The 27,761-nt window shown below is 39.2% G+C and overlaps 1 protein-coding gene across 4 annotated transcripts in view; it reads right to left on the bottom strand.

The window, feature by feature from the left end:
• Positions 1-27,761, bottom strand: part of Clasp2 (cytoplasmic linker associated protein 2) — a 189,286-nt gene that overhangs the window by 138,147 nt on the left and 23,378 nt on the right. For 3 of the 4 annotated variants that reach the window (XM_059268804.1, XM_059268805.1, XM_059268806.1), the window contains exons 4-7: positions 25,188-25,279; positions 22,840-22,915; positions 20,855-20,952; positions 8,461-8,531 (exon numbers count right to left, since the gene is read on the bottom strand). In XM_059268804.1, coding sequence (XP_059124787.1) covers positions 8,461-8,531; positions 20,855-20,952; positions 22,840-22,915; positions 25,188-25,279 — 337 coding nt within the window. Of the gene's footprint in view, positions 1-2,486; positions 2,614-8,460; positions 8,532-20,854; positions 20,953-22,839; positions 22,916-25,187; positions 25,280-27,761 lie in introns of those variants that run through there. The other variant, XM_059268807.1, reaches the window with a different exon arrangement.

The following is a 27,761-nucleotide window of genomic DNA, read 5'->3' as shown; positions in this document are numbered from 1 at the left end:
ATAAATAAATTTGAAAAAAAAAAGAGCTGAAAAGACTGTTGGTTAGTAAGTATTACTGTTGAGAATGTATATAATAAAGTATTTCTGGAGTATAGTTACAGCTATCACAACTTAAAGTGAAATTTTTGGTCCTAAAATGCTACTTACATAGTATTTTGAAAAATGCATGTGTCTGTATTCACATAAACAGCCTGTACAAAAGAGCCTTTTTCCTGAACAATTTAGGAAAAATTATATGTGGCAAAGAATGTAAACTTTCACAGAAGATGAAATGGTTATACAATATCTATACAATGGAAGGCTATGCGACAGTTTAAACAAATGAGGCAGAGTAACACATGATGGCATGGTATTAAAACACTTCATGTGTTATTGAGCAGACATAGCAAATGTTGAAAATATATTCAGAATGACTGCTTTCAGGGGATACAGCTTAACGGTAAAATAACTGGTCAGAGTAAATGAGGCCCTGGGTTCCATCCCCAGTAGTCTCCTCCCCTAAAGTAAACAAACAGCAATCAACACAAAATGTTTAAAGGAAGGTTTGTTAAAACACAATACAAGGCATGAAAAAGCATGCATAAAATATAAACAAGTTTAAGGGATTTTAGCATTATGATCATTTCAATTTTAAAAAGATGATATTTACATAATAAGTCCACAGTTAAAATTTTAAATGAGTAAATAGGTTAGGAATAGTGCAGTGCACTTGCTACACACATTCATGTGAGATGGTGCATGGTGTGTGGACGCACAAATTGTATGTGAGAGAAACTCATGCGCAGAGTAGCCATACCAAACATTAAGACTGCTCATCCTGACAGCCTGCAGGTGTATACACATGGCTTTATTATTCAGACTTCTAAGGATTTTTTAAAAAGGCATATTTTAATCCAACAAAAGTGTTACTATTTTAAGGAAGAGAATTAGTTGGAAGGTTACCCTCTAAGCTTTACAAGAGGTCATTACTTTGAATTTAAAAAAAAAAAACACAAAAAACAATACATTCCTAAACTGTCTGAATGTATTATTTGGAAAATAAAAACCAAGTAAAGAAACATGGATGGCCAAAGAACTTAGAATTTAAAAAAAAAAAAAATTTGATATAAGCCAAAGCAAACGCAACATTTAGTTGCCTAAAAATTAAGCATTTTTGTTTTGTTTTATCTTCCTAAGAAACTTGGCAATGCTCTTAAGTATCTGAGAAATTAATTTGATATTTTTTACCTTAAAAATTAATAAAGTGTATTTAATTTATTTATATAGGGTCATATAAAAGTTACATAAATTCTCAGAATCACTCATAACAATATGTACAACAATCTACTATCACACTTTTATTTAAATATACATAAGTATTTTAAATGACTATCAATAACAGCAACTTGGTGAGTTTGCAATCTATTCCTAATAGCACCAAGAGGACCAACTCTCAGACAGAGGTTATGATTTAGTCATAGGAAGGCTGACACTATTAAGGCTTAAAACCTACAAATCCAAGCAGAGGTCCTTAAGTACGTACACACGTACACACACACACACACACACACACACACACACACACACACACACACGGCAAAACACTGTAGAACCCTTACACTCCCTCTGTATACATCTCTGATACTGATTATGAAACATACGTCTAAGCATCTTAATAAAAGGTTTAGTAACAAGGAGAAGGCTCAAATCGTCAGTGTTAGGAAGGACAATAGCAGATGCACATCTGGGGCTGTAGATTCAGCCTCGTTTGCTTTCTGTGCCTGGACCTGGAACATACCTTTCAGCAGGTCTCAGTTTCCTAATCTGTGAAATGGAAACACCAAATATCTGTGTACTTCACTAGTCATTTGTACCTGAGGAGTTAGTGTATATAAAGTATATCAAAGTGCCTTTGAGAAGTATAAAGCACTATAGAAATAGGTGTTTTTAAAATTATCCTTACCAAAACACCAAAAGATAATTTGTGATCATATTATGTCCTATATAAATTTCTTCAAGGATGTTTACTAGAGACACTGACAAATCACAGGCATACTAATTAATGTAGTATCCATGGCAAGCCATTTTGCTTCTGTAAGTATTTTATTACCACAGAATTCAAATTCTGTCAAATACAGCAGGAAAGATGTCAAGCTGGCTCATCAAACCTCCCTGCCTAAATCTGCCATTACTCCAAAGGCCATATTCCCCCTCCAGAGCTTCTGTACACATTTTGTGACCCTTCCACTAACCCTTCATAACCAATACCAAAGCCTGAAGAAGCCGTGCTTGGGTTGCAAGGTAAATTTCACCTTCTGTTTACCAGACCCTATAGTGACACATCAAGTGAAAAAAGGCACACACACAAGCATAAATACCCGGCTGCACACAAACACGTACATGTCCTTCATTCTTTAGGGAGAAATGTATTTCTTATACAGCAAACAATCATCACCTTAAAACGAAGTGTCTAACACAGCACAACAAGAAAAAAAGATCATACTCACCATCTCCCATAGCCATTCAGATGGTCCAGGGAGCTCTTTCAAACCAAGAGGTCAAATATCACAGCAAAATAAGTGTAGCTCAGTGCCTGCGCCACTGGGCTCGGCCTGCAGCCTACAGGCACCGGGAGCACTGTGTGACCCAGGCCGCGCTGCAGCTCTGCACCGCAATAGCCAACAGCTGCTACTCCACTTCAAAATAAAAGTCTGGGGTCTTGCTGAAAACCCTCGTTTTTTGTTTTTTTTTTTAGCAAAGCCTAGCAGAGCTTCATCAAAATTATTCTTTAACTGCACATATGCTGTTAGATACACGTTGTGATGTTTCTCCTTGTACCGGATGTCTGAAATTTAATCTAAGAAAAGCTCTGGGAGCCAATAAATGTCATCCCACGGGGGGACTTTTAATGCAATCATCAAAACACAAGGCATGTGTTCAGCAATCATTTTCTGCTTCCCTAAAGATATCCATGTAATCAGTAGCAATCACATGATCTGATGGATTAGCTGGTTTGCGCCTTTTAGGAAAGGTTTTCATCCTTTTGTCATTACCTTTTAATATTTACAACAGAAGACTGCTAGAAGTGCACAAACAGGAATAGCCCAGTTTCCATGATTAACTGCTCTCATTATGCAGGAAGCATTCTGGCTGCCGTAAACAAATCACGTCAAAGACAGCCCATCAAAGGCAGCTCTGTGCACGGACAGCAGGGCCACACGGAACAAAGCTTGCTTCTGGTGGAGACAGAACTAGCCAGTGCGCAGCTGCAGGGGAGCTAAGCACCCTCTCTCCAGGCTGCACGGCCATCACTACATTATCCAGCTCTGAGAGGGCCCTGGGGCTCATGGCCGCACAGAGATTTGTTATTCAATCAACCTAAGAAAGGAGCTTCTCCACTCGCCATCAAAGAGTATGCTATGAAAATACACAAAACCAGCTGAAGTTACGGTACTGACTCATATAAGCTGAATACCAAGGTAATTTTACAGCCTGAAGCCTAGCTCCGATGTTACTTTACTGCCAGCCTCTAAGGTAAATAATTCTCCTCCTGGCAACTGTCTCAAACAGAAAAACTGGAAATTACCGTGATTATAAGCCAAACTGTAACTTGGTCCAACAAGCACATCAGACAAATTATACACAGTGTTTTCACAATGAAAGGGGAAAAACAGAACAGCCGCAGCCACCAATACTGTTTACATCTCTGTTAGCATAGGAGATTATCTAGAAAACCCCATGCCAACCCCAGGCCCCATCGCAATCACAGGAGACCCCAACTTGTAGTCTTTTCATCTTGGGCTGGTGTTGGCTGCTTCTAGCCACAATATGCTAGTTTTAATTCCATTTTCTTTCTAATAATGGAGCTAATTCTGCTGCACTTAGGGACTTTACCAACTTGCTTTTGTAACATGAAAATTAAAGTCCAGCTTCTTAAAATGCTCAGGAAAAACAAATGTGTATTTCTCACTATTTCCTAAACCAAATGATTATATGGTCAAATCTGATGATTTAATTTAGTGTTCTTGACTCTGCTCAACTAGTGCTTTTAAAACTAATGTCAAAGAATTTAATCAGAGCTTCAAGAGTATTGCAATGGCAATTATGAAAGAAACCAGAGACGAAAGCATTATGTACAGCTATGTATGCACCAGGACCCATGAGAAGAGCAACAGAAACAGGCTTTCTCTGAACAGTCAAGCCAAGAAGACAGTGTTACTCCATGTCACCCACCCCAAGTACATGGCCTTCTCTAGACCAAAACTCTTCATGGCTCCCACCTCTAGGACCTATCAAAAGTTCTCCTGACCTTTTGGACGCTCGGAGCATAGTTCTGCTCACTTGTTCAACACTCCTCAGACCCTGTCTCCTTCCTGCTGACTGGGCTCCAGGCATCCCTGGTCTCTCTGTGTTCTTCAAATAACCAAGTCCTGTTTACCTCTGGGCTTTCATTTTTGGTTGTGAGACTAGCCTTTAATGGCTGAGTCATCTCTCCAGCCCTCACCTCTGAGCTTTCATAGTCACTATTTTCTTCTGGCCAAAGTGTTTTCCTTACAATTATTCCTTGACTGGTTATTCTACGTATCAGGTCTCAACTGAAATATGTATCAAGAGAGGCTGAATTAACATCACTGAATTACTTATCATTTCAGTATTCTATTTTCTTTACATAATGACCGTTCATATGATGACTCTTAAAAAGGTTATACCACCTTTACAAAAAATCCCCTGGGTTTTACAGTTTATATTTTTCACCACAAACACTCTAAATCATTATAATGTAAGATGCACTGTTCCATTATTACAGTCTCAGGCAAAGACATAAAACAGTATTATTTGCCATAATAGTTTCTGGTCACAGACAAGCACGTGGAACAAACTTAAAACTCATACCATATCTGAAGAAGCCAAGATAATTTCCCTTGGGTAGGGACATCACGCGAGAAAGAAGAGGTAGCATCTTCAGGGGTCATCATTCTACTGTGCAAATGACCCATTTCCACACATCTTCACAGTGTGCATTTATTTCACCCTAAAATGTTTTGTTCTCTATAACTTCACTTTTTAGTTTGAGTATGTGATAAAACAGAACTAACAAAGGGCTGAAAATTCTGTGGGTCAAAGAAAGTACAGAAATAAAGAGTTGAATTAACTTTCAATAAATTACTTTTTACATGAACTAGTGGTCTTCCTATTGGGGCCTATAAAAATATTTTCATTGCTCAATTAACAACTGTTTTAGCATTCCTGGGGACTGAACTGATAGCTCTGTATATAGGTGAACATTCCCCCTAAGCTCTAGCTCCAAACCCAGACAAGTCCTGAACTTAGCTCCTGCTCCCTCAGCCCCACAAGCAGCTGAGATGGCAGGCCGGTTCCATCAGGTGGAGCGTGTGTATAAAATGAAGCAGAACTGAGATCTTTGAAGACGTTTTAAATACGGATTTTGAACACATGTATTAGTACACAAAAAGAGTCGCTTGGGAAGACAGACAACACATCTGAAAGCACGGGAGTGGATTTTTCCAAGAGTCACCAACTAATACGTTTTTGTATACATAAACATTATTCACGTATCCTGAGTTAGAATAAAATGCAACATAATTTTCCTTCTTAATATTAGTGGAAATCTTTTTTTTCATTTACTGATCTCCTACTTGGCAGCAGGATCTTTAGGAAGAATGCAAATTTCCTGAACAAGGAATACTTGTACTCCCCCAGTGCCATTACCACACTAGGTATCTATTTGACATGAAACATAAGGCTCCTGCAGTGGTCCAGGGGAGCACCAAAGAAGACCTAAAGTATCGATAATGATGAGGGAAAAACAAGCTGACAGGACATCAGTTCATGTATCAGAGGTAGAAAGGATCGGTTAGTTAGAATGAAAAATCAAGTCAAGTTTCACCTTGGTGGTATGACTGACTGAAATAGCTACACTGGGGAAGAAATAGATTTAAGGATTGAGAAGAGAAACAGTCAGGCCTGGCAGCGCATGCCTATAATTTTAGCATTTTCGAGGTAGAGACAGGAGGATCAAAAGTCCAAGGCCATCCTCTGATACACAGAATTAGAGATCAGCAGGGCCATGTGAGATCCTATAAGGGATGAGGGGAAAAGAGGGGAGACAGAGAAGAGGGGGAACGGGGATGGAGAGGAGAAGAAGGTGGAAAGGGTGGGGGAGAACAGGAACACACAAACCGTAACACAAACAGGATTGTTTATGGATATGATAAACCTGAAATGAATGCCTATTAGGCATCCAAATAGCAATGTCATCAAGACCACAGGCTACCAAAAGCAGAGTATAAAGAAGAGATGAACAACAGCTAGAACTATATTTGGGAGTCATCAGCAAAGTCTTTGGTCTGGACTGGATCAGTGAGAGAGAGATTAAATCACAGGAGAGGTAGCTTGGGCCCAAAGATTTGCCAACATGACAAATGGGCTTCCTTCTAGTTTCCTGTTGTTAACTAATTCATAAAGGTATTTTCAATGACAACATAATACAGTCATTCCTCTGTAACAACAGGGGACTGGTTCTAGGAACCTAAGGATGCTCAAGTCTTTCTTATATAAAATGGTATATATTTGAGATAACCTAGACATGTCCTTTCATTGCTTTAAATCATCTCTAGAGAATTCAGAATAAATGCAATATAGTTATTGCACTACACTATTGAGGTAATAATAATACGTTCCCCAATCTGTCGATATTCATCACATGCATGTGATATGTGGTTCCTGAATCTGTGGGTGAGGCATCCACAAATGTGGAGCCACAGATATAGAGTTAAGTACGCTGTCATCAAAAACATCTTAACTGAGTCAGGCAGTGGTTGCACACACCTTCAATCCCAGCACTTGGGAGGCAGAGGCAGGCAAATCTTTGTTAGTTTGGTAACAGCCTGGTCTACAGAGCGAGTTCCAGGACAGCCAAAGCTACACAGAGAAACCCTGTCTCAAAAAACAAAAGACAAAACAAATTAACCAAAAACAAAAAATTTCAACTATCTCCTACATTCAATCTGTGTATTAGAGACAATTTTAAGTTTCATATTCAACTACACTTGCAATATTTACATCATAATCTCCAAGACAATCTTTGGGACACCCTCAAAAAAAAAAAAAAAAAAAAAAAAGCCAGATTCTAACCTCAAACTATTGTATTTACAGAGAGAGAAAAAGGAGAAAAAGAAATGGAAGAACAAAAAGCCTGCCCTTCTCAAAGTAGCACGAATAATCTCATCAAACAAAACAGCAATCATGCTTTCAAAATGATCCACATTCAAACAGTGACTCCTTTAATTTTATACTACATACCACAGACCTTCCTCAGTTATAACCAAATAGTGTGGAGCACAAGGAACGCTATGAAAACCCCCAAGTCAAAAACACTTAACAATTCCTCCTTTTCCTGCTGTTCTGGTTTCTACAGACACCAACAAAGATAACTACTAGACTAATTAGGATGCAGTTCTTAAACACCTTCTATTCAGAGGAAAAATGCGAGAAACAGCTGTCTGAGGGGGAACTGGCAGCCATGAAGTCACTGTGTGCTTGGGACCTAAGTTTAGGTTAAGGTACACATGATCCGTAACACCTAATTGTCACTCCACCCGACTCCCTGAACACAACAAAGCCCAACCTCAAGGGAAAAAAGAAGAAAGCCTAAATTACATTTTAACTAGTTTTCCTATTGTATGACTTTAAATTCATACAACAAGATTTTTCTCCAATATCATTTACTCTGTCAAGCTAACCCACATTCTGATGTGACGTTGCTTTCCCACTTGAGGAAAAAAATGATTATCTTTGGGAGTAGAATATATTCTTCACAAATATGGCCAATGAATACAGTCTAGGTAGATGTTACTCAGTAAGACAAAACACAACTTACCAACATTTTCAAAAAGGAAGGAATCACAAAATCAAGTAAATGCCAACTTATCTGCTGACACAGACAGCAATTCCAAACCTCCCTGAATGCTATCTATTTGGCCTCACTCTACTTAAGCAAAGATGAGTACTGTAGTAAAGTTCCTGCTGTTTCTTCTCTAATACTGTCATTCAGAATCTGTACATTGGTGAAGAAGGCCAATTGACCCCACAATTTCCACTAAAGGCAGCAAGAGAAACTAATTACTCCAACTGTAAGAACACATTTCACACATGGAACAAAGCACAAGAGGGTTATCAACCTTTAAATATGAAGACAAAAAGTAAGGCCTGAAACATTCTCCCTTTATACTACAGTCCCATTATGAAATTTCACGACCCCAGAGCTTCAGAGAAGGTGCAGATCCAGGATTCGAGAGTCCACTGTTACACCCTGTAGTTTACAAGCCACACCCTGTAGTTTACAAGCCACAAAATCAACACTTTTAAAATATACTTGGGTTGAAAACACACTTAGTGTCTAACACTTGACTAAGTCATCTCAGAAATGTTTAAGAGCTCGAAGAACTTAATTACTCTTACCTTTGCAGACACTCAAAATCATACCGCCCGAATTTTGTACTTCATCAAATTTGGCAAGTATCATTTCTAATCTAGGAATAAAGAATAAATTGTTTTTACATAGAGATGAACAGAAACAATTTCCTTTACCACCTCTCTTAGAAAAAAGATTATAGGGATTTGTTTTATCTAAACAACTCTCCTACAATTGACTCAAAGAAGACACAAACCCTGCTCTCTTCATTCATGAGAAGCCAAATACAGGCCTGATTTACATATGCAGATACGTCAATAAAAAGACAGCTTTCACACAAAGCAATTCCAAGTCTGCAAAAAACTTTCTAGTTGCATCCTTGTAACAAATCTATTCAGGCACCGTTCAAACGCTTGTAGAACTCATGCTAAAGAGACAGAAGGCAAACACAACAAGATGGAGGAAGGCAGTGACACTCGTCCAGCTGTATCTGAGGCATCTTCTGATGTTACCGATCTCCCACAACACCAATTCCACTAAATTTATATTCAAGGTAATTACTCTTTCCACACATTTGCTAATGCTTTTTTAACAAACAACCCACACACACACATTTCATGTTAGAAATGTAATATATACTCCTTACAGAAGTAAGTTAGGAATGCAGCAAGGAAAGGAAAGAGGTAATTAGCACATACTCTGACAGTGCAGAGCATTTACATTCACATAGATCTTCCTTTGGGATAAAACTGGATCTTGCTGACAATATTTTACTATAGTTTGTCTTTTCTTTAACTTTCCAACCTATCATTCTATGACTTTTTCTTCAATTAATGACATATATCTCGGCAAGGAATGAGAACCATTGTTCTATGGCTTTTAACTGCCAAATGTTTTTCTTTGGCTTACTCCTACATTTCTTTCACAACTTTATTTCCTAAAACATTTTACTAAGTCTTGATCCACATTTTATAATTTCTTACTTAAAAAGTGAGCCTATAGGGAGTTACTTTTTGAAATGTCAATATCTAACTTTAATAGAAATAACTAGCCAGGAGGTGGTGGTGCATGCCTTTAATCCCAGCACTCAGGAGGCAGAGGAAAGCAGATCTGAGTTCAAGGCCAGCCTGGTCTACAGAGTGAGTTCCAGGACAGCCAGGGATACACAGAGAGTCACAAACAAACAAACAAACAACAAATGTTTTAAAAGTACTAAATTTATTTCAGTTGTTTAAAAAAAAAGAATAGAAAAGAAAAAGAAGAGGAAAAAGAAAAAGGCTAGAGAGATGGCTCAGAGGTTAAGAGCATTGGCTGTTCTTCCAAAGGGCCAGGGTTAGATTCCCGGCACCCACAGAGCAGCTCACAGTCAGCGGTAACTCAGTCCCAGGGTATCTGATGTCCTCTTACACCCTTCACAGGTACTGCATGCACATGGTGCAAACACATACATGCAAGCAAAACACCCAAACATATAAAATAAAAGAAAAAATACGTATTTTTTCCACTAAAATCTCCTTGAGGATTCCTCATAAAGTGATTTCTAAACCTTGACCTCACCTCCAATCCCAACTGATCCAATAATTACAGCTATGTATGTATCTGCATAGGAAAAGACACAAGCTGCTTCTTCATCCTACAACATAGTGTCTTCCCGGGGTTGAGCAGATTAAGTAGATAAGATGTGGGCATGAGATGCAAGTGAGCACTGAGACTGGAAGCTGACACCTTAGAACGAGTCCAGATGAGCCAGGGACAGAAAAGAAAGCAGTGTGTAAGGCTATGAGAAACATGAGACTGCATGGGTTCCCTCGGCAACACTAAAAGAAAAAAAAGAAGCCTGAGACCAATACTTTTCTAAAGATTAGGAAAATGGGAGTAGGAAATTTGAGATAGAAAGCTTAGAACAAGCTGAGGAGGTGGGTGATGGGTGGTGGGTGCATGCCTGTAATCCCAGCACTTGAGAGGCAGGAGGAGGAGCAGGGGCTCCAGGTGAGCCTCAGCTATCAAGTGAGTTCAAAACCAACCTGGGCAGAAGAACCCAGCCTGTCTCCAACAAACAACAAACAGAAAGTTCAGAAAGGGTCTAGCATGGAATTAAAATCTTTTATTTATTTGTTTGTTTGTTTGTTTGTTTTATATGTATTGGTGTTTTGCCCTGGGTGTCGGGTCCCCTGAAACTGGAGTTACAGACAGTTGTGAGCTGCCATGTGGGTGCTGGGAACTGAACCTGGGTCCTCTGTAAGAGCAGCCAGTGCTCTTAACCACTGAGTCATCTCTCCAGCCCCTCAAAACTCATTCTTAACAGAATACCTTTTATTTATAATCTAATGAAAAATGAAAAAAAGAGCTGAAAGAAGACTCTAGGCCCTTTTGGACAACTGTACGTGTGGCTGACTGTAGCAAACTGAATGGAAAGAAAACACAGCAAAGACAAGGCTGTCCAAGAGAATGTAACACGTCTTAGGACCCCACAAAATCCTGGGAAGGCTCAGATTTACAGGCCAAGGGAGACAGACCTGGAAAAAGCAACTCTACCTCAAGTGCAGTCCCAGGTTCCAAGTTCATAGTAAATTAGGCACGCGGAGGTGGCGGTGGTGCACACCGTTAAACCCAGCACTCAGGAGGCAGAGCCAGGCAGATCTCTGTGAGTTTGAGGCCAGCCTAGTCTATAGAGCAAGTTCCAGGAGGGCCAGGGCTACACAGAGAAACCCTATCTCGAAAAACAAACAAACAAACAAACAAACAAACAAACAAACAGAAAAAGAACAGTAAATTAAGGTTTATGGTGATATTTTATTTGTGATGAAATGTGATTTTATTTGTATGTTAATAAATAAAGTTGCCTGGGAGTCAGAGCTAATAGCAAGCCATTTAGCAGAAGTCTGGCAGTGGTAGCACATGCCCTTAATCCCGATCACATGGCCGACAGAATCTCTGTGTGTTCAAGGACACAGCCAGCATGGAGACACACGCCTTTAATCTCTGTACCAATCATAGAGACCTGGAGATCTGTATAGACAGGCAGTGACAAAGAACTCATATGGTTGGGTTTAGAACCAATGAGAGGGCAGAACAGAAAGGCAATAAAAATACAGACACACAGGAAGTAGGTCTCTTTTCTTAGGGGAAGGATGGCGGCGGCTGGTAAGCTAAAGGCGATTCGCTAGTGCTCTGACCTCTTGGGCTTTTAACTATTTGGCTCTGTGTTTCTTATTAAATAAGACTCTTTAGAACTGTTTGTATCTACAATGCCGGGCAGTAGTGGTGCACGCCTTTAATCCCAGCACTCGGGAGGCAGAGCCAGGCAGATCTCTGTGAGTTCGAGGCCAGCCTGGGCTACCAAGTGAGTCCCAGGTAAAGGCGCAAAGCTACACAAAGAAACCCTGTCTCGAAAAACCGGAAAAAAAAAAAAAAAAAAAAGAATTACATCTACAAAGGTTAGGTGTTCAGAGTCATCTGCTTTGGGCTTTAGTGAGTGAGACTTCAAATAGCATACAACTCATGGCATTGAAGTGTCTTTCGGAGCTGGGATGTAGCTCAGTAGAACACTTGTGTAGCATGTGTGAGGTCTTAGGATTTATCCCCAGTGTCACAATAAAAGAAAATGAAATGGACAACTTAGTGGTTCATAGTATATCCCGAGTAATACCACCATTATCATAATTTTTACATTTTATCATAAAGAGGAACACCCACATACCCACTAGCAGCAGTTGTTCCTTCCCTATTTTCTCTCTTCTCCCCAGTCCTAGGCAATCATTAATCTATTTCCTATTGCTGTAGACCATACCTGACTTATGAATTACCACATCTGGTCATTTAATTCAAATGGAATCATAATGTGGAGCTTCTGATGACTGGGTTGATATTCCACTGTATGAATATAATGCACTTTAATATCCACTCACAAGTGGATAGACATGTAGATGGGAGGTATTTCCATGGTTCTGTGACTATGACTAATGCTGTCAGGAACACTTACATAGAGGTAGGTCTTTGTAGAGACATGTTTTCCTATAACTTGCTTGTAGAGCTATGAGTGAAACTTGCTGGGTCATGTGATAGCTCTACAATTGACATTCTGAAGAGTTGTAAACTGTTTTCCCAAGTTGCTTTATTATTATATGTTCCCATGAAAGTTTCATCCCTTTAGACTTGAACTATCCTATGGTGGTGAAAAGAGGTATGTAGCTTTGTTTTGTTTTTTGAGGTATGTAGTTTTGATCAGAATTTATTACACAGCTAAATGATATTCGGCATCATTTTATGTGTTCATGGCTATCTGTATATTCTCTTTTAAAAAGTATTTAATTCGGATCCTTTCAAAATGGCATCACCTGTCATTTTACTGAGTTGTCCTTTATATAGTTAAGATACAAGTTTCATATATTTGAAAGTATTTTTCCCATCACATATAGGGTTTCTTATAATGTCCTTTGTGGCGCATTTTGAATTATTACAAAGTCAATTTTTATTAAATATACCAACATATTTTTAATTATTTCTTTTATTTTGGGAGGTAATATAATTAAATCATTTACTCCTTCCTTTTCCTCCCTCCAAACCCTCCCATACACCCCTGTCTTTCAAATTTATGGCTTTTTCATTAATTGTTGCCACATTCATATATGTGTATAAACACATGTATATATTCTTAAGTACAATCTGCTTGGTCTGTATAATATTACTTGTGTGTGTTTTCAGGCCTAACCTAAAAGGCAGGTATTGGGTAACCAATTGGTGTGCCCTTCCCTAGAGAAGCCTATTTCTCCTGCTCACATCATATAGCTGCCTGTAGCTCTTTGTGTAAGGTTGAGGGGTTAAGTCCTTGGAAGATCTCCCCTAGGGCTCCCTCCTTCATTAGCAGGTCTATTGTTGTTGTCCTGTTCAGTTCATGTTTAGGAAGCCATGTTAGTGAGACTTCATGGGCAAAGCTTCAAACATTACTAGAAGACACCATCTCACAGTAACCTTCCTGATTGCTGGCTGTTACTAAAACCTGTCTGCCCCTCTTTGGCAATATTCTGAGCCCTAGGTGTAGGAGTTGCTTTGTAGCTGCATTTATTCATTGGAACTGGGCTCTACAACTCTGCATTCTGATTGGCTGTGGTTTTCTGAAATGGTCTCTGTCTGTTGCAAAGAGAAGTTTCTTTGATGAGGGGTGAGAACCACATTTATCCGTGAGTATAAGGACAATTATTTGGAATGTAGCTAGAGATTTTGGTACTAAACCAACCAGCATTGGTTTAGTAAAGTGGTGGTTTTAGGTTCTCCTCCAAGATCCATGACTTCACTAGCCCTGGGTAGACGACTAGGCTTCCAGTATTAGGCATGATTTCTCTTTTTGAATGGACCTTAAATTCAATTAGAGAGCTGTAGGGTTACTGCCAAGGTATACATGCCACTATTATATCCTTAGAGTTACTGTGTCCTTCTGGTCACTGTTGTGCTTCATAGGCATCATAGCTAGGTAGGACTGTTGGTTGCTTTCTTCCTCTGAAAGCTGCATGGTGCCTTGTGGTACCATGAAGCTAGCTAGTCCTTAGGCAGGAGGCTTTCAGATGAGTTCCAGTACAGGGTCCTTTGTGCCTAGCATCTGAAAGCAGTGATGCCTATAGCAATAGGGACTTAACCTTCCACTTCCATAGGGCAAACAAGGGCAATGGCAACAGCCTGTAATATTTTAGGAGTCTCTTGGACAACCTGACCAACAATTCAAAAGAAGGCTTCTGATTCCTGGTGTTGAAGATTTTGTCAGATGGTCTTGGCTCATAGAGGGAGTATGGTCAGAAGGGGTAAGAAATTTCATTAAAACTATATGTAAATATTTATATACAACTTTAATGTATATTATAGGCTTTTTGAGGTAGACTGTTAATAGTATGATTCCTATGACTTTTTCCAGACATCCCTACTATTATTTTACCATCTTCTCTCCTCCTGTAGTAATCTCCCCCTCCCTAGTTAGAGCCCCACCACCACATCTTTCCCATTTCCCCATCAGATGATTTATATCCTGCTAATTCCCTCTCTACTGATCCACTACCTACCCAAGCTCTACTTTAAGAATGGTCCGTTTTCACTTTCGTGGTTTCTGCAGTTACTCCAGTATAGGTATCACACTTCAAGATATGAAGCTAGGAGCCTTTGATGAGACATTTGTCCTTCTAGATCTGGGTTACCTCATTCAATATATCTTTTCTAGTTCCATCCATTTTCACGATTTCATCTTTTTCTTTATAGCTGAATAGTATATGTATCCATTTGTCAACTGAAGGACATTTAAGTTGTTTTTATTTCCTGGCTGTTGTGAATACAGCAGCAAATGAACATGGCCATGTGTAGTATGATGTCAAGTCCTTTTGGGTATATGCCAAGGAGTGGTACAGCTGAGTCATATGGTAAATTTATTTTTAGCTTTCAGAGAATTCTCCACACTGGTCTCCATACCCACTGCCCCAGTTTACAACAGTGAATGAAGCTTCCCTATACAGCAGGCCCCATACCTACCCTCTGGCATCTGTTGTCAGTTGTTCCATTGATCTTTGCAGTTCTGACTGGGGTAAGGTAAAATCTCAAAATTGTTTTCATTTGCATTTCCCTAATTACTAGGGATGATGAGTATTTTTGAGACATTTCTTAGCCATTCTGTTTTTCTTCTTTAGAGAACTCCCTGTCCAAGTGCTAGGCCCACATTTTTTAATGGGTCATTTGTTTTTGATGGGTTGTTTTTTTGAGTTCTTTATACATTCTGGGTACTAATCCTCTATCAGATTTATAACTAGCAAAGATTCTCTCCCATTTTGTAAGCTTCTTCTTCACCCAATTTGTTTTTTTAGGTGTGTAGAAGCTTTTTGCATTTGTGAAGTCCCACCTGTCAGTTGCTGGCCCTAATTTGGGGGCAAATAGAGTTCTATTCAAAAGTCCTTTCCTGCACCTATATCCTGTAGGTACTGTCTAGGCTTTCTTTTAGCAGTGCCAGTGTTTCAGGTTTCACATTGAGGTCTTTGAGCCATTTGTAGTTTTTGTGCAAAATGATAGATATGGGTCTAATTTCATTCTTCTATATGTGGACATCCAGTTGTCCCAGCATCATTCAATGAAGATGTTTGCTTTCTTTCTTTTGTTTTTTTGAGACAGGGTTTCTCTGTGTAGCCCAGGCTGCGTTGAACTCACAGAGATCCACCTGCCTTAGCCTCCTGAGAGCTGAGATTAAAGGTGTGTGCTGCCGCCACCACCACCTGGCCTAAGGATGCTTTTTCACGGCTTATGCTTTTGGCTTTTTTTTTTTTGGGGGGGGGGGGGGTTCGAGACAGGATTTCTCTGTGTAGTTTTGGTGCCTGTCCTGGATCTTGCTCTGGAAACCAGGCTGGCCTCAAACTCACAGAGATCTGCCTGGCTCTGCCTCCCGAGTGCTGAGATTAAAGGTGTGCGCCACTGCTGTTTTTGACATCTTTATCAAATATTACATGGCTGGCTGGGTGGTGGTTCCAGGACAGCCAAGAAAGGCTACACAGAGAAATCCTGTCTCAAAAAACCAAAAATAAAAAAGGAAAGAAAATGGCTGAAGTTACAGGTACTCATGTTTGGGTCTCAGATTTTGTTCTACTGTTTACCTGTCTTTTCTTGCGCCACCACATTGTTGTTATTACTATGGCTCTGTAATACACGTAGAGATCTGAAATGATAATTCCTCCGGCACTGCCGTTATTTTATGGGTTATTTTTGCTGGTTGCTTTTTGTTTTGTTTTATTTTTTTGCTCAGGATTGTTTTGGCTACCCAAGGTTTTTTGTGTTTCCATATGAATTTTAAGATGACTTTTTTTTTTTCTATTTCTGTGAAAAATGAGATGGGTATTTGACCAGGATTACACTGGCTATGTAAATAGCTTTTGGCAAAATAGTCCTTTTCATAATATTAATTCTACCAATCCATGAGCATGGGATGTCTTTCTGTCTTCTATTGTCTATTCCTACGTCTTTCTTCAGAGGTCTGAAGTTTTCATCGTAGAGATCCTTCCTCCCTTGGTTATGTTTATTATTAGATATTTTATTTTCTTTGAGACTATTGTGACTGGATTTGTGTCCATAATCTTTTTCTCTGTGTCTTGTATTGGTATAAAGAAAAGCTACTGAGATGAACAGAAAAGCTATTGATTTGTGCAAGCTGATTCTGTACGCTGCCACATTGCTGAATTTATCATTGATAGATCAAATTTATTAATATTTTTCCTTTGGTGCATATGATTTGGTTTCAAATGTTTGAAAATGATCTAATAATTTCTAAATGGTTTATCCCTTTAGCTCCTCTCATTCATTTTTAGTTAATCTTGAGTGATGCTGTTAAGGAGGATGGAACTCTGCACGTGGATATCTGGAGTACACAGCAAGCATCCCTTTGCTGTTCTGCACTGTCTGAACACAGCTGATGTGTATCAACGACCCATGAAGATAAGAGTTTATTTCTGGATTCACAGCCATGTTTCGTGACTCAGGGGGAGAGCACTGTGTATTGCTGAGCTAGTACACTACTGTCAGCATGCATCTTCTGAAGAACATCTGACAGAGAATGTACCTTCAAATTATTTTTAAAACTATGATTGAATTGTTCTCCAGTTGTTTGAAACCAAGAATGGCTTTAGTATAAATAGGAGCATGAACAAAACATAACTTTAGAGAGCTCTATCCAACATGAAGTTTGGAAACCACAAAGAAAGCAGCAGGAAAATTAAAGTTAGAATGTAGCCATCATGACAAAAGGGTATCAAATGAATCCTCAGCATAAAGTCAGTTCTTGACACTGTATATGGGGGAAAAAAGAAAAAGAAAAAGGGAGGATAAATGAAAAATAAGTCATATTTTACCCTGTTGAAATTTATGATTTCTTTGATATATTTCTAGTATATTAATGATTCAAAACATTACTATAACAAGCTCAAACATCAAAAAGAATACAAACTCTCCTGCAGACTGGAAAAAAACAAGTTTCACTAGACACTTGAAAGATGAAGCTCATGCATCCAGTCCCTTGGTTTCCTCCTCCTGTTTGGGAAGCATCATCAGGAGGGACATCACAAGCACGGTGCATAAATAAACACAGACTGGAGTCAGGAAGGGCAGCTCCTCACCAGGCTCTCAGTGCTCCTTTAAGCACGACTAGTCATTAAAAGCATAAGAGAGCACTGAATCAGCAAGGGTTGGGGCTTTGCCTTAATATAGGCCAAGATGGGACACAGAAATCTCCATTCATGCTGAACATGGTGGCACATGACTGGAATCCCAGCACTCAGAAGGCTAAAGCAAGAGGATTATGTAAGTTCCAGGCCTGGGCTAAGGCATAAGGTATTGTTTCAAACAAACAAACACACACACCCAGAATTCTCCCTCCATTCATATAGGAAATGACTAAAAACTACAATAAAATGAAGAAGTGACACACAAACAGAAATACCATATTACTTGGTTATACAATTCTTAAGTAGACCCAAAAGGCACTAAGTCATCCTACCCCTGGAAATAATTATTTATTGCTGCATTATTTATAATAGCTAAGAAGTGGAAACTCTTAGATGCCCATCAACAGATGAATAGATAAAGAAACTTTGGTATATATACACAATGGAAGTTTATGCAGCTATAAAGAAAAGTAAAATTGTGACATTTGCAAGAATATAGATGTAACTGAAAGATAACACATTAAGTAAAATAAGCCAGATTCAGAAAGACAAATACCACCAGGCAATGGTGGTGCATGCCTTTAATCCTAGCACTCAGGAGGCAGGGGCAGGTGGATCTCCGTGAGTTCAAGGCCAGCCTGTTCTACAGAGTGAGATCCAGGACAGTCAATGCTACAACAAGAAACTATCTCAAAAAACAAAACAAAACAGAAAAATAAATACCATGTTTTCTCTTATATGCAGATCCTAAATTTCCAATTTTGTGAGTATCTATATGGATATATACATGTTTGTATTTAAAATGTGAAGTCGCCGGGCGGTAGTGGCGCACGTCTTTAATCCCAGCACTCGGGAGGCAGAGCCAGGCGGATCTCTGTGAGTTCGAGGCCAGCCTGGGCTACCAAGTGAGTCCCAGGAAAGGCGAAAGCTACACAGAGAAACCCTGTCTAAAAAAAAAAAAAAAAAAAAAGATTAAAATGTGAAGTCATGAAACTAGAAAGATCATCATAAGAAAGGAAGAAAGGATCTTAAGGTTGTGGGAGTAGACAACAGTTTATAAACAAGAAGGCAGAGGGGTCTGTCCAGGCGAAGGAAGGGAGCAGGCAGAGATGACTAAAAACAAAGTATAATGACACACAGATGAAAATGCCATCAAAAAACCACTCTATTAATGATAACCAAAAAAATTAACACACAAAAAAGACCCAGCAAGATGGTTCATCAGGTGTGTTTCCTGGCCAGCCTGATCACCTCAACTCCTTCCCTAGAAATCCTATGATGGAGAAAGAACTAAGTCTTACAGACTGCCCTGATCTATGCATAGGTACAATGCTTTCCCCACACTCACATTAATCATTTTTTAATTAACAAAAAAGCCATGTACATGAGGGAGAAAAAAAAGCCCCACACTGTCAGAAAGTAAAATATCCAGTCACAGAGTATAAGACAAAGGGAACATCATGCAGTTAAGGAAGCTTGTATCTACAACACAGGAAGATGTGCCCCAAGTCCAACTTTTGAAGACACAGTAGAGACTGGCCAGACAGCTTAGCAGTTAAGAGTGCTTGTTGCTCTTCCAGACAACCTGGGTTCAGTTCCCAGCCAACTACTTGGGGTGGCTCACAACTGCCTGTAACTCCAGATCCAAGGAGATGTGATGATCTCTTCTGGCCTCTGTAGGTACGGACATAACACATGACATATACTCACAAAGAAACACACAAATAAAAATAAAAAATAACTGAAGAAAACAGATAATCCAGATTAACAAATGGACTAGAAACTTGAAAAGAACACTTCTGTAGAGAATATATTCCACTGCTGCGGTGGTACATACCCATCACCCAAGTACTCAGGAGACTAGGGAATATTTGGAAATATACATATATCTCATAATGTGTACACGCACACACATATGAGAGAATCCAAGGCCAACCTGGGCTATACACCAGAGACCCTTGTATCAAAAACTAACACACACACAAAAAAAAGTTAAAAGTTTATCCATGCCCCACCCCTCCAAAAAAAAAAAAAAAGAAAGAAAGAAAAAGAAAAAAAAGTTAAGAAAATGCAGACAATTGATAGCCACAACAATACTAGTGGGAAGTAAATGGCTACAACCTGAGCTCTAGGGAAAAGATGTTAGGAGTAGCCATTAAAACAATTAGGGGGGAAAAAATCACTTTGCCCAGCCCACCTTTACACTTAAAATGCCCAACTGATTTTTAGTTTTAAATCTACATACTTAAAAAGCTCATGAGACTCAATTTTTAGGAGTAGTAAGATAGCTTAGTGGCAAAAAGGTGCTTGTCCCGAAGCCAGATGACGTGATGATTCCCCCATGTTGTCCTCTGGCCTTGCCACTCACACCCCAAATAAAATGTAATTTAAAAGAGTATAAACTCTTAAGAAAAAAGAACACCTATCAATAGCCTACAACTAACATTTTTTTTTTTGGGGGGGGGAGGGACAGGATCTCACTAGCTCCAAACTCACAGAGATCCACCTGCCTCTGCCTTCCCAGTACTGAGATTGAAAAGGTGTGCACTACCATTCCAGCAACTAACATCATTCTTAATGTTAAGAAACTAGACATAGATCCCAAGATCAGACCAAGGCAAGATTGCAACCCCACTCTACTCTCTTAACAGCACATAGGAAATAATAAAGACAAGAAAGAGAAATGAAAAATATACAGACAGGGAAAAATAAAACTATCTTTGCAGGTGACAGGATTACCTATGGAAAAAATTCTAATTCACATGCACCCTACCCTGGAAATATTAAGCATTTACACAGCTGAGCTGAAGGAAACCTGAAGCTACATAATCGCCAACTACCTAGGTACGTTACTTACTTCTACAAACTGTTCCAGAAAACTCAGGATACACAGATGCTATGGATCCCCGCCGGCCTGGAACACTCTATGCAGACCTGGTTGGCCTCCAACTCAGAGATTTGCATGCCTCTGCCTCCCAAGTGCTGGGATTAAAGGTGTGTGCCACCACATCTGGCTCTAATATTTTACTTTAATAAAATGAACAAAATTACAAGTTTAAAAATCTGTAGCAACAGGCCAGGCATGGTGCCGCACACCTTTAATCCCAGCACTCCAGGAGGCAGAGGCAAGTGGATCTCTGTGAGTTCAAGGCCAGCTTGGTCTACAGAGCGAGTTCTAGGACAGATGGAGCTATTACAGAGAAATCCTGTCTCAAAACAAACAGACAAACAAACTGTAGCAAAATATAAAGTTAAGAAGACTTACCTAGCAGGGGGGATATCTCTCTTACACAGATCAAACCTCAGTTTCTCTCCTACATGTCTATAAATCTCCACTATAGCCGATATTGCAGCATTTCTCACCTGTCAAAGAATTTAAGACATTTAAAAAAAAACTTAGATGTGACACATACTTCCTTTCAAGATAACAATAAACTAGCAGGTCAACCTGACACTCTAAGTTGATTTTACTGTCTTTTCAGTTCCTGAGGGAATTATAACATGACATGTTATTAATGGAAACCCCAAATCACAGTTTGTCAAAAAAGCCCTAGAAAACCCATCTTAAAAGGAGCAAGACCTTAGTGCTGGAGCACCTGCCCAGCACTTGTGAGACCTTTAGGTTCAATCCCTACTACCATCAAAAAAAAAGGAAAGAAAGAAAGAAAGAAAGAAAGAAAGAAAGAAAGAAAGAAAGAAAGAAAGAAAGAAAGGAGGTAGGAGGTGGTTAATAGAAATCTGTGAATAAAAGCTACCAATTGGGATTTCAAAAAGTATAATTTCATTAACCTAAAGTACAGTTAATTAATTTTCCTGGAATAAAATTGTCTTTCAAAAATGTGTACTGAACTCAAAAAGGTATTTTTACATCAGCATTTCTAAAATTATTCAGAATAGCCAAAAGGTTAAAAAAAAATTTCTATTCCCATATGTCTATATACATAAAATGTGATGTCTGTGTTACTGGAAAATTATTCAACCTTAGAAAGAAGAGGGAAATTCTGACACATTTTGCAACATGGATAACTTGTGGACATTATACTAAATGGGACAGATCAAAAAGGACAACTATTATCTGATTTGCTTCCACTAGGTACCTGGAGTAGTCAAATTATGATGAAGAATGGTAGTTGCCAGCAGCTGGGGGAGAGGAATGGGAAGTTGTCTCATGGGTACAGAGTCTGAGTTCTGAGGAGGTAAAAGTTTTACAGGTAGATGATGATATAGTTGCAAAACAATGTGAACGTATTTAATACCACTGAAGTGTACACTTAAAAATAGTTGCAATGGTAATTTTATATTCTATATAGAAGGTGAAAAAAGAATGAAGCCTAAGAGAACAACTTGAAAAACAACATTGATTCTTTTGCACAACTCACTGTCAAAGAACAATTGAAAGCCAGGTGTGGTGGCACACACCTATAGTCTTAGCTTCCTGGGAGACTAAGGTGGGAAAAATCAATCGAGTTCAAGAGATTGAGGCCAGGCTGGGCAAGAAAAGGAGACCCTTTGTCTATAAATAAAATAGCAATTGAAGAGAGTAAAACTCTACAAACCCGTTGAGAGGCAACTAGAACTTGTAAGAAGGAAAAATATTACTCAGTGTCACTCCAAATGCCCTAGCTAGTTCATAGGTAAGGTTAGAGTAGTAGAACCAACTACAGCACAGACAGCTCAGGGAGAGACGCGCCATGGACACAAAGGCCTTCCCTATTAAACAAGGCTATCAACAACTGCAACAGTCTGGTATAAATGAACTCAAGAATGTAGGCCGGTGACATTCTACCTCACAATTAACATTAAGCTGGAGTACAGAAGGGAACCCAGGATTCTCTTAATCTGTCAAACTCAAGAACTAACCATTAAGTTCTTTCTATCTTTAATATCAGTCCAAGAACTGACAATAAACTTATCTTTGTTTCAAAATAAATAAGTAAATGAACAAACTCTGGTAGAAGGAGGAGGAAAAAGAGGAAGAAAAAGGGAGAAGAGGACTGTAGCCCTAGCTACTTGGGAGGGTAGAGCAGGAAGATCATGTGAGCCCAGTGGCTTCTGAGCAACACAGTCAGACCCTCATTTAATTAAAAACAAAAGGCAGCAATCTTTTTTACTACCCACCTTGTCTGTCTTTATTGTCATGGCTTAAATAAGGTAAGAGCACAAGAAAGGGCAAACCACCCCCCCTCCCCCGACACACACACACACACACACATACACAAAGTCAATGCTTGAAAATCAAAAAACTTTTACCTGACTATTTGAATCTCCAAATAAGATACACAAATGTGGCACCAACTTGCTGATGACCAGTGGTTGAGTTCCAAAGCTAAAAATAATTTGAGAAAGAAAAAGAGAATTTGGTTTCATTTAAAACTGAACAAAGTATCCTGATGCTTTCTTCTTGTTCTTCTGTTTTTGTTTCTGTTTTTCAAGATAAGTGTTGTTGGTTATGTTTGTTCTTTGGGGGTGCCTGCCACCCAGCTCCCAAATAAATCACACATAGAGGCTTATTCTTTTTTTTTTTTCTTTCTTTCTTTTTTCCGAGACAAGGTTTCTCTGTAGCTTTGGAGCCTGTCCTGGAACTCACTCTGTAGACCAGGCTGGCCTCAAACTCACAGAGATCTACCTGCCTCTGCCTCCCGAGTGCTGGGATTAAAGGCGTGTGCCACCACTGCCTGGCTTGGACATTAATAATTAAGAATAAGCCTCCAGCCTTAGCCTGGCTTGTTTCTTGCCAGCTTTCCTTAACTTTAATTATCCCCATCTACCTTCGCCTCTGGGCTTTTCCCGTTCTCTTACTTTTACTTCTTCTGTAAATCTTACTCTTATTCTGTGGCTGGTTGTGTAGCTGGGTGGATGGCCCCTGGAGTTCTCCTTCTTCTCTTGCTACTTCTTTCTTCCCCGATTTCTCCTTCTATTTATCCTCTCTGACTGACAGCCCTGCCTATTTCTCTCTTGCCTCACTATTGGCCATTCAGTTCTTTATTAGACCATCAGGTGTTTTAGATATGCAAAGTAACACAGCTTCACAGAGTTAAACTGATACAACATAAACAAAAGTAACACACCTTAAAATAAGATTCTACAACATGATAGAGTTTCTTTGTAGCCCTGGCTGTCCTGGAACTTACTCTGTAGACCAGGCTGGCCTCAAATTCAGAGATCCACCTGCCTGTGCCTCCCAAGTGCTGAGATTAAAAGGTGTATGCCACCAACACCATGCCTTCCTCTTTATCTCTCTCCTGACAACTTTGATGAAGAGCATGGACATACATCGTTAAAGACAAGTATCAAGCAAAGTGATGCGAAGCAGCAAAAAGTGCCGACTTGGATAAGTGTGACTCATGCAGTCCTACTCAGGGTGACTATTGCTGTGATGAAACACAACAACCAAAACCAAGTTGGGGAGGAAAGGGTTTATTTGGCTTCACATCCATCACTAAAGAAGTTAAGACAGGAATTCAAGCAGGACAGGAACCTCGAGGTACGAGCTGATGTAGAGGCCATAGAGGAATGCTGCTTACTGGCTTATACTCATGGCTTGTTCAGTCTGCTTTCTTGTAGAACCCAGGACAACCAGCCAGGGATAGCACCACCTAAATGGGCTGAGCCTTTACCTATCAATCATTGACTAAGAAAATGCTTTACAGCTGGATCTTATGGGGGCATTTCTCAAATGAGATTCTCTCCTTTTAGATAACTATAGCTTGTATCAAATTGACACATGATCCAAAGGACAAAATACTCAACAGTAGTTTGGCAACCCTGGCAGCCTATCAATTACTTAAGAAAATATGAGCATGTACTTTAGAAATAGTATTTTTTTAAATGACACTGAATCTCAATACACAGTAAAATAAAACAAGTAACTTAAGCCATCTTTTATGTTTACTAATAGTCTAGAGTCTAGGTTGAATGCAAACGACGAGAGCTAAAACTCAGAAAGGGTGCTGACTGAACGCCACAACCAGCACTTGCTAGCAGGAGGGACCCAGAGCAGTCAAAGAAGAGGAAGCCACACCACAGGAAGAGTCAAAAGAGACTACGCATTACCTACCATACTGCACAGTCTGGAAAATTATTCTAGAATAAGAACAAAAGCCTCCACTCACATTTCTTCCACCTGTATCATAGCCCTGTGATGCCTCTCCTATCAGGACTCTTGTCTGCTGCTACTAGGTGCACTGTAGAAGCCCTGACAGAGTCCTGAGAGGTACATAATTTTAGCAGTCACCCACAGTGCCTAGAGCCAACTGGGAAAGGGGATATGGGGAAATGACTTCAATATGTGACACACCACTGAGTTCAAAAGTTCTGAAGCAGATCCTAACAGAAAAAAGATTCAAACGTATTAGCACTAACAGTTCTATAACCACCAATTCTACATGGCTAAAGAAAAGAGAGACAAATTTAAAAATTAACATGATGTAGCATACAGATACAAAAGTAGCACTAAAGATTATATTTTTGTTTGGGAAATCAATTAATAACTACTTACACTTTATTTCCAGTCTTCCTTCACTTTGTGAAAAAAACAAAACAAAACCCTGAGAAATGACTAAAAGCAAGCAAGCTGTTACAGTAATCACAGGACTTACATGTTCAAGGTTTCAATCAGACATAGACACACACCCTCTCGAGATCGAAAGTTCTTGTGCTTGAAACCAGAGGCCAGCTGCTCCCAGATGTACTATTGGGAAAACAAGTAGACACATGTGATAAAAAGTCAAATAATGCATATGACTTATAACCTTACAATTAAGTCATCAGGTATCAGATGTGTTCCACATTTGGGACATTTTTCAAATTTTGGAATTATTTACATGGTAACAGTAAGAAATCTTGTTGCTAGGACACAAACCTAAACTCGAGAGTCATTTGTGTTTCATACTCACTTTACACATATAACCTGAGCATTATTTATATATTTTTAGTGCAGCTAAATTTTGACTATAGCCTGTCACATGGACCAGGTTGAAATTTTCCACTCAGAGTCTTGTTATGTCAACTAACAAAAAATTTTGGGTTTTCAGATCAGGGATACTCAACTCAAATTTATGAGGTTTTTCCTTGTTTGTTGGTTTTTGTGGGCTCCTACCCATTTAATATCTGAACCATAATTTTGAGTTTTAATTTACATACTTTTCACTTTAAATTTCAGTAGCTGTAAGGGAAATCACGCCCCATACATAGCATTTCCAAGAACACGGGTTTCTTCTAGGCTAACAATGCTGCAATTATAAGCACAGTAGTCTAGGAAGCACTCAAAAGATGCAAAACTCCATAGCAACTACAACAGACTGTCACATGGAATGACTGCAAACATCTTATAATTAAAGCTTTTCTCTTTTTAATACTGGACACAAATACAGAAACATTGGGACAGGTCATTTGGGACCTGGTCATTTTATGACTACCTAGTCTGTGGAGAGAAAGGAAAAATAAGCTTACATCAATAATGCAAAACAACTGTTTAGGTATAGTAGCAAGGACTTCAACTGTATCTTTCTAAACATACAGTAAATTTCCTCTACCCTCACCATGTGTGGGGTATGGGTGTGCATACACTTATGTGAGAGATACGTGTACATGTGACTAGAGATGTGAGGACAGAGGACCACTTGCAAGAGTCAGGTCTCTCCTTCCATCATGGATCCTAGGGATCAAACTCTGAACTCAGGCTTGTGAATTTTAAAAACCTTAACTAAGGCTGGATATACTTCAACGACAGACCATTTTCCATTGAGATCCACAAGGCCCTGGGTTCTATTGCTACCACCACCAAAGAGGGGGTAAATCTTATTTTGAATAACCTGTTTTGGCAACCCATCTCTGGAACTCTTTTTTATAAAAAAATGTTTACATCTACAGTACTATTTGTAGTAAGAAAATAAAAAACAATTTAAAATGTAAATTAGTAAACTATCCACAAAAATTTTAAAAGGCATTGTTATGAAGTATAAAATCCCTTCTAATCAGTTTCTCTTTATAACTCAGTACTCTTGCCTTATTAAACATATGTAACATTATAGTTTAAGCATCACATGATACCAGTGTAAATATTATGTGAACCTTAAGCTACCCTCTCAACTGTAGTCTACAGGTCAGTTTATTTTTACTCTCCTTCCAAGGATTTCCATGCTATGGTTTGAATGTGGTTTCCCCACCAAGGGTTTATATGTCAGAGGCTTGGTCCTCAGCACAGCAGTGTTAAGATGGAAAGACCTGGGGGCTAGAGGTTCAGTGGTTAAGAGCAATTGCTGCTCTTACAGAGGGCATGAGTTCAGTACCCAGTACCCAGTACCCACACAATAGCTCACAACTGCCTCTGTAACTCCAATTCTAATTTTTGCAGGTACCTGCATACATGTGGTATACATACATACATATAAAATAAATTTTTAATGGAAGGACCTTTAAAAAACATAGTGAGCTGGGCAGTGGTGGGACATGCCTTTAATCCCAGCACTTGGAGTCAAGTGGAGCTCTGTGAGTTCGAGGCCAGCCTGGTCTACAGGGTGAGGTCCAGGAGAGGCACCAAAACTACACAAAGAAACCCTGTCTTAAAAAAAAAAAAAAAAAAAAAAAAAAAAAAAAAAAAAAACACAAAACACAGTGAATTGCTAAAAAAAAAAAAAAGAAAGAAAAGAAAAAGAAAAAAAAAATCTTGGCTCTTAGTTTATCATAAGCGTGCTAACATTTCTGCCATCACACTGCCACCTCCCATGAGGTGATGCACCTAGGTGGACCCCATCACAGCTGGAGCTAGTGGTAAAGTATTATTTTAAGGTGAGTTACTTTTGTTTATGTTATTACATTGGTTTAACTCTGTGAAGCTGTGATACTTTGCCTGTCTAAAACACCTGATGGTCTAATAAAGAACTGAACAGCCAATAGCAAGGCAGGAGAAAAGATAAGGAGGGTTGGCAGGCAGAAAGAATATATAGAAGAATAAATCTGGGAGGAGGAGCCAGAGAAGGAGGAGGACCCAGGGGCCAGCCACTCAGCTACACAGCCAGCCACAGAGTAATATTTACAGAAGTAAGAGAATGGGAAAAAGTCCAAAGGCAAAAGGTAAAGGGGATAACTAAAGTTAAGGAAAGCTGGCTAGAAACAAGCCAAGCTAAGGCTGGGCATTTATAATTAAGAATAAGCCTCTATGTGTGATTTAT

Source organism: Peromyscus eremicus, chromosome 7 (genome assembly GCF_949786415.1).
Source record: "Peromyscus eremicus chromosome 7, PerEre_H2_v1, whole genome shotgun sequence".
Classification (NCBI taxonomy): domain Eukaryota; kingdom Metazoa; phylum Chordata; class Mammalia; order Rodentia; family Cricetidae; genus Peromyscus; species Peromyscus eremicus.
This window is presented reverse-complemented; position numbering and strand designations above follow the sequence as displayed.